This window comes from Archocentrus centrarchus, chromosome 16 (assembly GCF_007364275.1).
Source record: "Archocentrus centrarchus isolate MPI-CPG fArcCen1 chromosome 16, fArcCen1, whole genome shotgun sequence".
Classification (NCBI taxonomy): domain Eukaryota; kingdom Metazoa; phylum Chordata; class Actinopteri; order Cichliformes; family Cichlidae; genus Archocentrus; species Archocentrus centrarchus.
In genome coordinates, this window is record NC_044361.1 from 1,606,754 (window position 1) to 1,621,774 (window position 15,021).

Sequence of the window (15,021 nt, forward strand, 5' to 3'; positions counted from 1 at the left end):
TCAAGCAGCCCTGAAAAAACAGCGGCAGGATGACACAAAACCACATGACGCTTTAATCTAAAACTGAACCTCACGATATATGGAAGCTTATTCCATTTCTTGCTGCGTGTAGCTGCTCCCTACGCTGGATAAGAACCCATGAAGATGAAGGGATGGAGAAAGGGATGGACGGATGGAGAGAGGAGGGGATGGATGGATGGAGGGAGGGATGGATGGATGGATGAATGGAGGGAGGGATGGATGGATGGATGAATGGAGGAAGGGATGGATGGATGGATGAATGGAGGGAGGGATGGATGGATGGAGGGAGGGATAGATGGATGAATGGAGGGAGGGATGGATGGATGGAGGGATGGATGGATGGATGGAGGGAGGGATGGATGGATGGAGGGAGGGATGGATGGATGGAGGGATGGATGGATGGATGGAGGGAGGGATGGATGGATGGAGGGAGGGATAGATGGATGAATGGAGGGAGGGATGGATGGATGGATGGATGAATGGAGGGAGGGATGGATGGATGGAGGGATGGATGGATGGATGGAGGGAGGGATGGATGGATGGAGGGAGGGATGGATGGATGGATGAATGGAGGGAGGGATGGATGGATGGAGGGAGGGATAGATGGATGGATGAATGGAGGAAGGGATGGATGGATGGATGGATGGATGAATGGAGGGAGGGATGGAGGGATGGATGGAGGGAGGGATGGATGGATGGATGGATGGATGGATGGATGAATGGAGGGAGGGATGGAGGGAGGGAGGGATGGAGGGATGGATGGAGGGAGGGATGGATGGATGGATGAAAGGAGGGAGGGATGGAGGGATGGATGGAGGGAGGGATGGATGGATGGATGGATGGATGGATGGATGAATGGAGGGAGGGATGGAGGGATGGATGGATGGAGGGAGGGATGGATGGATGAATGGAGAAGGGGATGGATGGATGGAGGGAGGGATGGATGGATGGAGGAAGGGATGGATGGATGGAGCGAGGGGGGGAATGGACGGATAAATGGAGGAAGGGATGGATGGATGGTTGGATGAGCACTTTTCCCAGAAAGAAATGGACATAAAACTGGGATAAAATGAGCTACATGCCTCTAAAATACCTGTGAACCTACAGATATAACAGTAACAAAGGCAGAGGGGGGGGGGGGGGGGGTTAACGGAGCTGAACTGATGTCTGTGTGAAAAGCAGAGCCAACAACACAACGCTGACACTGTTGTGTTAAACATCACATCCCTCTGATTCTGCAATGCTGGCACGCTCCTCAAAAACACACACTGGTTATTATTATGCTTGGAGCGATCCAGAGGAACAATCAAAGAGCCGTCACCATCTAAATATGTGCATAAGTCAGGGTTTCGCCCACGGACGTTACCTAAGCTGTAGAGGCTGAGAGCTCCGTAGTCAAAGAAGTAGCAGATGTGGCGGGACTCTGCGGACATGGTGCTGAAGGTGTGCGCGCAGCTGGAGGTGAAGGGATAAACGCAGATGAGCATCATGTACACCAGCAGGGGCCAGGTGTAGCTGTCTGTCAGGAAGTTCAGGGTGGAGCAGAGGACGCAGAAACGCCACAGGAAGTACCTGCAAAAACACAGTTTTGTCTCAGTCCAGGTAAAGAAGTCACGGCCAGCTGCTAACAGCAAAACAAGGTGACACATTTTTGCCTTCCTTCATTTTCTTCAGTTTAAATTCTGAATATTTTTCCTATGATTAGCTGCATTTATGACCGTGTCTGCTCACAGCGCCATCACCGCCACTGAAAGCTTGTTCCTGTGCAGTCAGCTGACTGAGGCTGTTAAACTGATCCACATTATTTTAAACCCAGAAGCAGCGCTGAGCTTTTTGAGCCCCGGCTGAATCTGCAGCTTCTTTAAACGTCTGCTGAGAACGTTTTTATTGGGTCGCCTTTTGTTTTAGTTCTTTAACTTTTAGAGACACGCATGTATTTATTTACAGTATGTTGGTATCTGTGTATCTGTTTTCAGTGGCACTCTGTCATATTTATTCAGCTGAACGACAACTTTTGATTTAACCTTGAATACAGTCAGACCAGCTCTGGTCCAGGCTGGTGCGTGTAAAAGGACAGCATTCATTCTTTGGTGTTTTCTAGGTTTCTGGTGGGTTTTCGCGCTCACCACGTTGGCAGGAAGTGGGTCCAGATGTTGATCGTCTCGTTGTTCATCTGGAAGCTGCTGAGGACGCAGTCCAGCGCTGAGCTCCGTGGGTGACGGTATCCAGAGATGATGCTATCCTCCCTGAACACCTGAGGAGCGAGCAGACGGTCCAGGTGAGACATGAAACACTGCAGATCCTCAAAGAGAGAAATACTGTCAGCTGCCAGTGCCCCCCCAACACTAGTTACTAACCAGCTTGACACACACACAATCTGCAGTATCAGCTAATTAACAATCAATCAAATAATGATAATTTCCACGAAAGCCAAAGTAAAAAGCGTCTGCAGAGCGAGCCGCTGCCTCCGCTGCACTAAACGCTGCAGATGTTGAGGACGCAGTGAAAACTCGTTTCGTTGAGCTAAAACCTCCCTGACAGGATCCATCTGGACCTTCTAAGAAGGAAGACGTCAGGACAAACAAAGATGACAACTATGTAAATATTTAGCAGGAATATCGCTTTGCCAGTTCACACAGACTACAGTGAATTAAAGGGACCGTTCAGGCCAGTGGAAACATCTGGATTTGAGTTTGAGTAAGTAAAGGGGTAAAAAGGTCATCGGGGTCATCACAGCACCAGCTGTGGGAACAGAAGAAACAATTCTTATTTACACGGAATCATGCAACTACTTTAGTAAAGCTAAAATTAAGCATATTAGGACAGCATATTACAGACTCCTGACTGGAAACGGTGATGCAGACCTGCTGCACCAAAACTATTTATCACTGATGAGATAAGGTCACTGCAGAAGGGTGGACGCCTGCCAAAGCACATGCCTGAACTGCAGGGCTCCGGCTCCCGCCGACAGCCTCTGAGCCACAGTCAGCTCCCACATTTGTTTCCTACTGAAGTGCGAACATTAACGCTCATGCCAGGACGATTGTGTGCAAATACAGCGCGGCTCAGTTTCCAACACGCGGATTAGGCCCAGTCTTAAACTGCAAACTTGTTTCAGTGGAGACGCTGAGTCCAGCCTTTCCCACGTCTGGGAAACTAGATTAGGGTCGGGAGGTAATCAGATGATGAAATCCTCGCCTTCTTCTGCGTGACTTACATCAGTGTTAATATATGTTATTATTATTGTTGGAAACAAATGGAGGCCTCAAGGTCAAAATAAAAACAGCTGCAATAGAGATGAACTGGACAGTTTATACTGTGGTGGTTAAATGAGTGGGACACTGTGCCTTAAAGCTTTCAAAGGCTTTAAGACCAAACTGGGTTTTTAAATGATCATTTAATTAGTCCGTCTGGCTCCTTCAAACTTCTAAAATCCATCACAGGCCGATTTACATGGAACAAACTGAAAGGCCGCACAGCATAAAAATATCTCTCATAGTATCTCTATTGTTTGAGCCACTCGTTCACATCCTGACAGACGAGCCTGAGAGTTTCCTGCCATTACATAACGAGACAGTGAGAAAATGCAAACAAGCATTACATAAACTGCAAAATGAAAAGAAGGATGCAAGCTTGGCTTTATAATTATTTACAAACTGTTTCCTAGGAGCATTTCTAGCAATAACTGTATAATAACTAAAGCCAGGAAAAGGATTTTAACTCTCCAGTTAATACGTTTATTCTAAATTAGTTACTGTAACTAAGACAGTGTTTTATTCAGCCTGCAGGAAGTTAAAGTGTGTGATGTATCTACTATCCTATAAGATAAACTCAGATTAAATGACCAAATAAAGTTTACAGAAAGGTCTGCTTGCTAATGTAACATTCACATTCACTTCTTAGTCCTTAATAAGAGTTTAAGAAGAATAACCTGATCAGTAAGGGAACAGAACCATCAGTTATACAGTCCTTACAGAGCTGGCTGTAGGGACACCTGGTTACTTTCTCACCTTGGGGACTTGATGGATGTCAAAGAGCTGAGGAAGTTTGATGCTCAGCATGTCTGTGGGCAGTCTGATGGCACCTCTCCCTTTCTGACAAACCTCCCTGAGCCTGGCTCGCCCCCCACGGCAGAGGACCAGCCACACGGGGTAGTCAAACACTGGGATTCTGGCCACTTGGTCGATTCTGTTCGGGTCCCATCTCAAGCAGCGCCCCCAGCCCTGGCTCCACTCAATGCCACTACTGGCCCCGATCCCCCGCCACACAGGAAACACTGCAGGGGCACAAAAGAAACCCACAATCAGACACCAACATAAGGCCAACACTTTGACTTCCCCACACTGGCTCCCCATCGAAATGAGAGTATCGTTCATGATCATCCAGCTTATTACCAACAGTCAACACAGCATCAGTGTTTGGTTACATATCTGTGCATCCTTAAATGTTACACATTTTAGTTAAAGTGTTTATAGATGACTTAATCAAGCGATGATCAAAATTACTGTAGCATCTTATGTTGCTCTGTGTATTTGTCTGCTTTATTTTGGTAGGATATATTTACTCTTAATGAATGCAAAACCTCTAATTTATAACTAATTAAATGCACAATAATAACAGTTAAATAAGAGCGTTTGCTTCTACCACAAAAAAGAAACAAGTTATGCACTTCTTGCAGCATCAGCAGTGCAAGATTTTTTTAAAAATGAAAGCAGATAATAAATGTTTATTGTGCATGTTAGCCCACATTTTCCTACCTGTTGATATTTATGCTGGTATCAGAGAAAAGCCGCAGTTGTGTTAATACCAGTGTTTACCCTGCGTGGCGGAGAACACTGAAGTCTGTTTGCTCATCGTTAAACTGAACTGAACAGCACCCGGCCTGTTTCGGTTTTCACTTTGATTCACTGAAATCTTCCGACAATCGCAGCACGCTGGATAACTGGGTCATCTGATGGCACTCGCCATTAAAATTTATATGACAGAGTCCTCGAGTGTGACATCTCTGTCGCCTGGAGCAGATGCTGAGAACAACTGCTTATTGTCGTCGCTCTCGAGACAGACCCAGACACCGATGTGAAGAATGGCCGGCACTGTCACGCTGCAGCGGCCTGTGACCAAGTGCAAATATGTAATAACAGGTTTGTGTGAGCGATGGCCTCGCTCACCACTGCCCCACAATGGGAGCGTGATGAAGGCAGATTGTGGGATTCTTTGGGAAACGTTCAGCTGGAGTTGCTCAAATGGTCATTGTATCGCCAATAATGCAACCATTTCTTTCTCTAAAATGTCTCTTGTCTTGTTTTTGCCTGCGGCTGGTAGTACGTTTCACACTGCTACCTCCAAAAAGCAGCATTAACACACCTGGAGGCTGTTTGCCAGAAGAAGAACACATCGAACTGCCAAACACACTAAAACCCTGTGTAGCTTGCTGAGGTCAGATGCTAATGCACAAACAGGTTCAACATGCACAGTCAAAGACTCCTACAGCAGTAACAAAAGGTCTAGCATGTCACAAGTCTGCGCCAAATAATGAGATGACGGCACATTCAAAGAACAGAAAAATATCTGCCAGTGCTCGAGTTCCCCGTCTTTCATTGGTTCCTGGCATTTATGTTGGTGGTACTTTTGACTTTAAACACCATTTCACTCCACATGCATTTTTCATGGTAACAGCAGCCTCTATCAGCAGGAAAACATCCCACAATCTGAGGAACACGAAAGAGGTCAAGGTATCCGAATTCCCCAGATCTCAGTCCAACTGAGCATCGTCCACACAGGCAGTGTGGGAGCAGCAAGAAGGGGCCGCTGCTTACTGCACCCCAGCTGCAGGCCTCGGCCTATTAACAGTGACAAAGTGAGCTTTGTGGAGGCTAAAGCCTTGAGAGTAGAGGGACCAAAGGATGACTGTTACACGCTGCACTGGATGGAAATGAGGCATCTCACAAACACACCCACACACACACACAGTCTCCCACCACGGCTCAAGTGCTCAGTGCACCGACATGCAAGCACGCTGGCACAAATCCTGCATTCGCCGTGGCTGGAAAGCATAGCTGCACGCAAACAACTTATAACACCACAGCGTGCGTTCACAATAAAAAGCTACCGAAAGGTTCACGCCAGCCTGGAAAATAAATAAAAGCTCATTTAGATTCAGATCATTGGCAACATGTGCGACCAATTATGTGAATAGTCTGAGATGTAGGTGGGTTTTTTTTTGTTGTTGTTGTTCCAAGGTGTGTGAAAGCAGCCGGCTTCGAGGACACAAACAAGGGAAAAATATTTGGTTACACTGAATCTGAAATTCCAAAGTTTTCAGTCGTGTTTGACTTGATTTGACTTCCTGCAGAAATGCCATAAACTGCAGTTCCTGTTATAGACACTAGAGGCTGGCTCCAAAAAAACGAGACAATCTTCACAGTCTCTGTGTTAAAATGGCAAACTTACCAGCATTAAAAAGCAGATTTACAGCCTGGTACATAAAACAGTTTTGTCCTCTATGGATAATTTTCCAGTACATTGTCAGTTTTTCTACAACTCAATCAACTGGACACTGAAGTCAGAGGTACGACGCTTTAATTTACAGGTGTTCTGATGTGCCAGTCAGTCTGTTAAACCTCATTTATACTTTCTGCATCCATGAGTCCACTGGGATCCGAGTGCTGTAAACTTCATCATCACACAGTGAGTGCGAGGGTCCTTGTGGGTGTTTGTGCGACTCGTCTGCGGAGACTTTAAATTACAATTGAACGTGTGCTGCAGGCGGTGGACAGGTGGAGGTAGAACAGGAGTAAGTACTCGGCTGACATGTCTCCAGCTGTCCACATCTTTGTGTGCAGCACAGTGTAAGGCTTCTGGCCTCATCTTTGAATAGAATAGAATAGCATAGAATAGAATGCCTTTTATTGTCATTATACAGGATGTACAATTTCAGCTTCAGCATAAAGCCGGACCTGCAGCCTCGCTTCTGCTTCCTCTCCCTCCGCCGTCGGCGGCGCCTTCCAGACCCGATAACAATCCACGGAGCCCCCGGCGGTCTCGCTATGTTGTCTGGGATGTTATGAGTGTAGTGAAAATCACTCGATACTGATATCTTGTGCCGGTAGCCAATGTCCACAAGATCCTGGCGTGTGTAGCAGTTGTTTGCGGAGACAAATGCACCAAAACTAACAAATATGAAATACAAAAAGTACAAAAAAGAGCACCGAAAGGAAGAGCCGTGAGCCGCTGCGTCTGTGCGCGCCGCCATCTTGAATTACCATTTGAATTACCTTGAATTTGGTAGATGGAGTCACTAAACTGGACGTCTAGAACATGTTTGTGAAGCATTTTTGATGAAATTATCTGACAGGATATCTGAATGATGCTGCTATGGCACAGATCATGCTTTAGGAGAGTGAAGCTGAAGGACTACTGAACTGAAGGTGGTACAGTGGTTAGCACCGTCACCTCACAGCAAGAAGGTCCTGGGTTTGAATCTTGAATGTTGGTGAATGACAGTGAAGCTGCAGCAGAAAGAAATGTTCAGTTCACTTTAATGGAAATCCACATTTTTTTTTCCTATAATGTTTCTAAAGACAACAAGTTACACTGAAATACTTTCAGTGGCACAAAGCCTCGGTCACCTTTAAGTGTCGCCCTCCACTTAATGGAGATTTTTACCGGTTTAAGGAACAGAAAACTTGGAGACATTCCCAGCTCCTCTTCAATGCAGGCTGAAACAAAAGCACAGCGGCAGTCTGAGAGGATGAAAACAGTGTAGATCAAACACAACATCCACCTGTAGTTTGAAGCTCAGGACCGGAGCCAAATCAGCCGAACATTCAATAAGCAAACGGCGGCTGAACAAACTGATAAGCAGTCAAATGAAGGAGTGCTGCTTCTTCGGTTTGTTTGGATAAAGGGGACGAGACTGAACGGGTGGAATAGTACTCGAGTCTGCAGCTTAATCTTTGCTAAGATTTAACTATCTAGGGCTCAACATGTCAAATCATGAAGGTTCCCAGGATAACGCAGCTCCATGAGGCAAAGGCTCAAAGAATAAGACTCATCTTCACCCCACCCTTCTTCCTCAGTCCTCCTGCTCCCTTGGCTCAATGATTTTGTCCTAAGACCAGAGGGATGTATTCACACAGCATAATACTTCTAATACACACATATACACATTATATATATATATATATATATATATATATATATATAATCTGTATTAGCTTTAAACCCTGCATGCATCCTCTCTTAAAAGATGGAGCACTGAAACACCAACCTGAACTTTAGAGGAGCTGGTAGGCAGAGCTCTTTGGATGGAGCCAGGTTTCCACCCGTCTCCCCCCTCTTTGATGAGCTAAGCTAACTTACCAATAAGCATATTTCCCAAAGTGTCAACCCCTCCTTTACACTTAAGGTGTTCCTGTGAGAGTGAAAGGCACCTGCGCTCTCTTTCAAGAATTGGGAAATGCTACCATGTAAAGGTGCTCCTTGTGACATCGTCATGTGACCTCTCTCAGACGTCTTTATCGACCGACTGCTTATTTCCCACAAAGATATGCACATGCACCCTACACTGCATGTATGACAGCATGTTCGTGCTGAAGGACACATACAGTACATACTTCAGAGGGCTCACTGTACCTAACTGCACCAACCACCGTTCCCATTTACCCCAGCAATTATTTTCCCAGTTATGAGCCTGTTGTGATTATTTTCTTCCTCTAAGCATCCACCCAGAGGACATGCCCACACATGCTACAACCACCTGTTGGCATTCAACCCTGGAGAAGAGCAACAATGAGCAACGCTGAGAACCGGTTCTTCAGGTTAGGAAAATTAAACCATTACTCAGCACATATAGAGTCTGGCTGGAACACACTAAGTCCCGGCAGGGAAACTGGCATCTATAACAAATTTCATATTAAGCCTACCCTGGAGGGAAAAACCATTTTAAACATTTATTTAGTGTTTTATGCATCAGGCTAAACGCTCCCAGATCACTGAAATGATTTTCCTCAATAGCAACATGAGACACAGTCAATATAAAGCTAATAAACTCATTGGGAACAGGGCCCTGCCAAACCAATCATGTGGTTGGAATAAAGATGGCGGCACATCAGGGCCCTGTTCTAGGAAATTCTGAGTTTAAAAATAAGCTCTGAGTTTCCCGTTCCAGAACAGCTGACCGGAGTTCAATCCGAGTCCGGTCACCTGAGTTCAAGCCTCATCCGTGGCGATTCACCATGGCAACGGGTAAATAAAGAGCAGAGCCTCCATTTTAATCCAGAGGACCGAGGAATACGAACACATGTCAGTGCCGACCATATTTATCTTAAAAAATGCTGTCGCCCTCCTCGTATATCGTGGAGTGAATGATGATGCATGTTAAGTACACAAAATAGCAAACTAACATCTAATGGCACGTTTCCATTAGTACCAACTCAGCAGATACTTTTTTAATACCCACTCAGCCGGGGTTCCAAGTGAGCCGAAAATGTGACGCGGAATAACAGCATGCCTCTGATTGGCCAGGGAGTGTCGCCACTAGCGGAGTCATGAGAGCGACTCCTTCACCAGAATCAAACGTGCCATTTTTAAAACCCGACACCAAGAAACCGGAGGCACGCAAAGCACCGGCTGAACGTCCAGACCGACAGTTTGCAGCGGTAGTTTTGCAACATGCGAGACATCTGAAACACACACACACAGCATACAAATTTTAATACTTAACAATGATACCCTTCATCCATTAAAACATTATGCATGATGACAACAGTAAACTGGTGTTAGCTATGTTAGCTTGCCTCTATCTCATCCACTGTTGTGTTGTGATTCAGGTGCAGCAGGAGGGGAGGAGTCAGCGAGCAGGGTTAGTTACCATGTTAGTAACTAACAGAGTCTGTTACCATGGTAACTGACTCCGAGTTGAAATCGACTCTCTTTCTGGGACAGAAAACCTGACGGTTAACGCTGAGCTGTTAGCTAAACCTGCGTCCTGGAACAGAGCCCAGGTTAGGTTGATGCAGACAGCGCAGGAGGGGCAGCCGGCTGCAGCACCTGTGCTAATATTTGCGTTACTGCAGCCACGCACACATCAGTATGTTAGGAGTGTGAGCGAGACAAAAGACAAAATGACAACAGAAAATATTAATAAAAACTCAACAGTGTTACCAAACATGACACCCCAAACAGACACGCCCCAAAGCTCAAAGGACGAGACGGTGCTGAGACGCATCTGACCAAGTCCAACAAAGCAGAGGAGCGCGCACTGCAAACTGTGTCGAAAGCACGTTCCCACACCGAACCACGACAACACAGGACTTCATGTCGGATTTAAGAGGCTCGTTAAAGTAGCCGACCCTCGTTAGCACTTCTCTGGCCATAAGCGCGTCCTTCAGACGTTCCTGCTGCACACGGAGTGGAGAGAAACAGCTGAGTCGTGCTTTGCTGCCACATCGGATTTGTGGTCAAGTCACACCTGTGATGCGTATATGAGCCTCACTGCCCACCTCACTGAAACAGTGCTGCACTTCTTGTGTGGTTTTTATTAACTTGGAGCATAAGTAGGAGTTATTCTTGCCTCACAATCAGCCTCAAACGGTGTATTTAGAGCAATCTGAAGCCTCAGCGTTGGCTGATTATTTTAAACCATGTAAAGTGATAAACGATATGAAGTGTAATCGTCCACTTTAAGCATTCAGAACAGAATTTGACATTTCTTAAAGCCTAAGCTGGCTTCTAACACAGAGGTATTCTGCTGCCGGACGTTCACTCTGTCTAACATAAATGTAATCTGATTACCTCAGGGTTTTTGACTTCCTGAACGAGGCAATCTGAAGAGGTTATCCGGGACATTTTTTCACAGGCCACAAACAAACGTCTATGAGAAAGTAAACCTTGTACCCACACCTTTAGTAAAGCTGGACACTAAACGTAGACCAAGCGCTCAGTTAGACACTACCAGGTAGTTTTTAGTTCTTTTCTTTATTAAATGCAAATGAGTATAAAATATACAGAGTAACTTGGTGGCTCAGGTGTGCCACGACTCTGACGTCAATATTTGTCAATCCCAACTGTCAGAAAAACGCTCCAGCACCGATGAAAGGAAGTGATAAAATCTCAGGAATGTGACTCCAAAATGACCGGACAAACCTGAAAGCGGTTCATGGTTGTGAGAATCCAGCACACTTGCACCAAGATCTGGTAATGCTGAAGGCGGCATGCAGGAAAAACACTGCACCCAGAGAGGGGGCTAATGCAGGTGTGTGCTGCTGTATTTTTGGAAGCTTGACTAAAGTCTGCACGTGCCGTGCAGGTGGAGATGCGAGCAGAAAGAGAGCGACGCTGAAGGGTCAAAAGTTGCTCCTGCGAGAAGAACGGAGCACAGCAGCCAGAGGCTGCCTGCCATCTGAGAGCAGGACTGATTTTAACATTTATTATACAGAAAAAATAAATAAATAAAAACTTGTACCTAGTCACAAACAGCCAAGAAACTAAAACAAAAACTGATGATTTTTTTTAATCAGTGCAAGTTTAAAAAAAAAATGAACTACTCAACCCTGACTCAGTATTTGAGGTCACTCTGAAATATGACAGGATAACCCTGCAGACACTCAGTCATGTGACATGTTTTGTAACTTCCCTATGGCTGAAGTCATGCGGCTTCTCTAAAGGTTTTCCTATTTCATCACGCCTTTTCTAATAACCGGCTACATGTCACATAAATGGACTGCACACCGTTATGAAATGAGATGATATGACTTCCTGTGCCAAATCAAAACAGTAAATCGCTAGTTTGGTTTGTTTCTATTGCATTATTGAACCAAGTGGATCCTGTAACACCCAATTCTGAATATTTGGCACAGTCTCATAAAAAGAGTCAGCCAAAGAATGCAGCATCAAATAGAAACCAGCTGAGACATAAAACACAAGACACAGGGCTTAGGTGATAGTGCTGTGGAGGTATTTCTGCTTGTTATCCTGAACCCCCACCTTCCCACGTATGAACATGGAGATCATACAAGAAACTCCTCAAACTTTCTATCGCCTGCCGTCGGAAACAGAAAGAAAACAGGACCGGTCTGACTCCAAACTGACTCCAACTGCCAGTAACCATCTTTCCAAGTTAAGGAATTAACCTGTAAAATTCTTTTTGTGTGACGAACACTCCCTGAGATCCCTGAAAGCATCATTAAACACAAATGGCAGCAAAATTCCTCAATATTCCCTCCACTGATTTCCTTTAATTCATTTTTGTTAAAAACACAAAAGCAAATAATCTTTGTTGATGAATATGGAGGTCCTACAGTGTCAAAATCAAAAAATTAATTTGACTTTATAAAAAATGCCATTAAAGGCAAAAAAATAAAGTAAGCAAAACAGCAACAATTAATTTATCAAACATACACTGATATTTCTGACTTAATTAAGTATGGAAGACTAACGCTAATATAAATAAACATAAATAAATTAATCAAAAAGAAATGTCATGCACAATGCAGAAAATATATTTTTAAATGTAGGCAAAAATTATTCTACAAAGTGCAGCACAAATTCATATTTCTGATTAAATTTCATCAATTTAGTTTATTTTTGGTTAAAATACAAAAAGGCAGCAAATCATAGCATTAATATGGCTTAAACTTGTTTTTTTTAATAATATTTCTATTTTGACCAAATGATCTGTTGAGTCACAGATCACTGCAGATCTAAAATTAAAAAGAAAGAAAAAGAAAAAAAGGGGAAATAAATAGAAGACACAACACGGCTTGAAACATGTTCTTTAAATCACAAAAAAAAAAAAAAAAAAAAAAAGTTGAGTCTTTCTGGCAACTTCGTACAATGTGGAAAAATCCATGCTGGAAAAAACCCTGCGAGTTTCACTTGAACGCATCTCCAGGGAAACGGTTCAGGAAAACATGCTGATCACATGAAGCTGATTCTCATAATAACGGTCTCGGTTCTTCAACAACATCACTGTTTGTTTCCTCCACTTCTCGGTCCTAATTTCCTAAACACGGCATTCCAACAATTCCTACGCCAACACTGGCTGGGTTAAAAAAAAAGGGGGCTAGATGCTGGAGTTTCAGCTGGAGACAAACAACAGCTTCTGCTGAAAAGAGTCAGAGCAGCGAAACTTGAAGCCCGCAGCGGCGGACAGCGAGGGGGGAAATCTTGATGTCTGTGCACCCCAAACACTTTAAATGTGTCGACTTACCGCGACCTTCGGGCATGGGGAGGGATTCCTCTCCGTCGGTCCGCGTAAAAACGCTGAAAGCTTCCTCTGGGTGACAACCAGGGCTGGGTGTCTTCACTTTTCCGTCCCTCGCTGTGACTGCGCGAGCGCTCCACACAGCCTCTTTTTCTCTTCTCCCACGCGAGCCAGTAGCGAGCGCCGCTTCGCGCTCACGTGGACCGCGCGAGCAACAACAACACGAGCCATGTGTGTCAGCCCACTGCGCGCGCGCTACTGCTGATATGACAGGGACAGTGGTTTTTGGTGTGGCACGCGCCCAGCATGGCAAATTAGGCAATTTACCTGTTTTAATTACACGCAGCCAGAAAAGCAGCAGCAAGTTAAACTCTGCTGATGACACGCACAGGCGGAATTTTTAAAATGCCACTTCATTCATTTACCAATTCATTAACATAATGTTTCATACTGTTTCTGATTTAGTATGTATGGAGGATCAAAACTGACAAAATAAGAAAATTTAAAAATTACTTAAAAATTAGAATTAGATGACATTAAGTGCACCAAATATAATATTAAACAAATCTAGGCTACACTCAGTGTAAACTGATATTTCTGATTTAATTTACAGCCCCAGTTCCAAAAACATTGGGATGCTGTGTAACGTAAATAGACTGATTGAAAAACTCATAAACCCATATTTTATTCACAATAGACTAGAGAGAATGTCCCGGTTCCTGGGTCTGGGACCCACAGTTTGGAGTTTTGTGTCTTTTTTTCAGCATTTCCTGACTGTGTTCTTGGTTTCGGATTTTGTATTCCCTGAATCCCTGTGCATTCCCGCCTCCCTCGTGGTTTAGTCTCTGTCCCTGTGTGCTGTCTTTTATCCTTTGCATGTCAACTTTGCAGCCTTGCCTGTATGTTTAGTGTTTACCTGCTGAGTTTTCTCTCTGTGTGTTTTGTGTGTATATTTTTAGGTCTTCCTGGGTTCTATTCTTGGTTTTGTTTCACCTTCCTTTGCTGTCTTGTGTGTGTTTGTAGTGACTGTGTTTATTCCAGGAGTTTCGGTCTAGCCTTCCCATGTTCCCATTAAATCTCCATTTGTGTGGCACGTTCTTGTGATTTACTTCCTGTCTTATTTTGATAGTCTCTCATCTCTCGTGCTTTGTATTGAGTTCTACTTCCCTTGTCTTGTTTCCTCAGCGGGTCTCAGCTATGCTCCCACCTGTTTCCTCTTCCCTCGTTACCGTCTCTCTTCATATTGTCTCAGTCTCTCTTCATCCTTTGTCACGTCCTCCCTCACGGTGTTTTCCCTACAAGCTTCGTGCTTGTGAAATACGACCTCCTGACCTGTTTTGTTTGTATTAAGTGAGAGCCCAGCAATAAAGCTGTTTGGAGTTTAAGTCCTTGTCTTTCTGAGTCCTGCCTTTGGGTCCCACTCTGCCTGCCACACAGCCAGTTCATGACAGAAATCATATCAAAAATTAAATTGAGAAAATGTATCATTTTAGGAAAAATACTGACTCATTTTGAAGTTGATGGCAGCAACAGATCTCAAAAAAGTTGAGATGGGGCCATATTTACAGCTGTGTAGCTTCCCATCTTCAATTAGCAATGTAAACATTTGGGAACAGAGGAGAGCAGTTGTTGGACTTTTGGGAGAGGAATGTTGTCCCATTCATCTCTGATAGAGGTCTGCAGCTGCTCAACAGTCCTGGCTCTTCTGTGTCGGATTTTTCATTCCACGAGATGTTAAATGTTTTTAGTTGGTCAAAGGTCTGCAGGCAGACCAGCTCAGCACCGGACTCTTCTAC

At 44.5% G+C, this 15,021-nt stretch overlaps 1 protein-coding gene across 2 annotated transcripts in view; it reads right to left on the reverse strand.

Annotated features, from left to right (window-relative positions):
• The window catches only part of paqr6 (progestin and adipoQ receptor family member VI), a 29,663-nt gene that overhangs the window by 9,132 nt on the left and 5,510 nt on the right, over positions 1-15,021 (reverse strand). Inside the window, exons 1-4 of one of the 2 annotated variants that reach the window (XM_030749967.1) lie at positions 13,232-13,390; positions 4,032-4,297; positions 2,148-2,275; positions 1,388-1,593 (exon numbers count right to left, since the gene is read on the reverse strand). In XM_030749967.1, the coding sequence (XP_030605827.1) occupies positions 1,388-1,593; positions 2,148-2,275; positions 4,032-4,297; positions 13,232-13,247 (616 nt within the window). In that variant the 5' untranslated portion in view covers positions 13,248-13,390. Of the gene's footprint in view, positions 1-1,387; positions 1,594-2,147; positions 2,276-4,031; positions 4,298-13,231; positions 13,391-15,021 lie in introns of those variants that run through there. The other variant, XM_030749966.1, reaches the window with a different exon arrangement.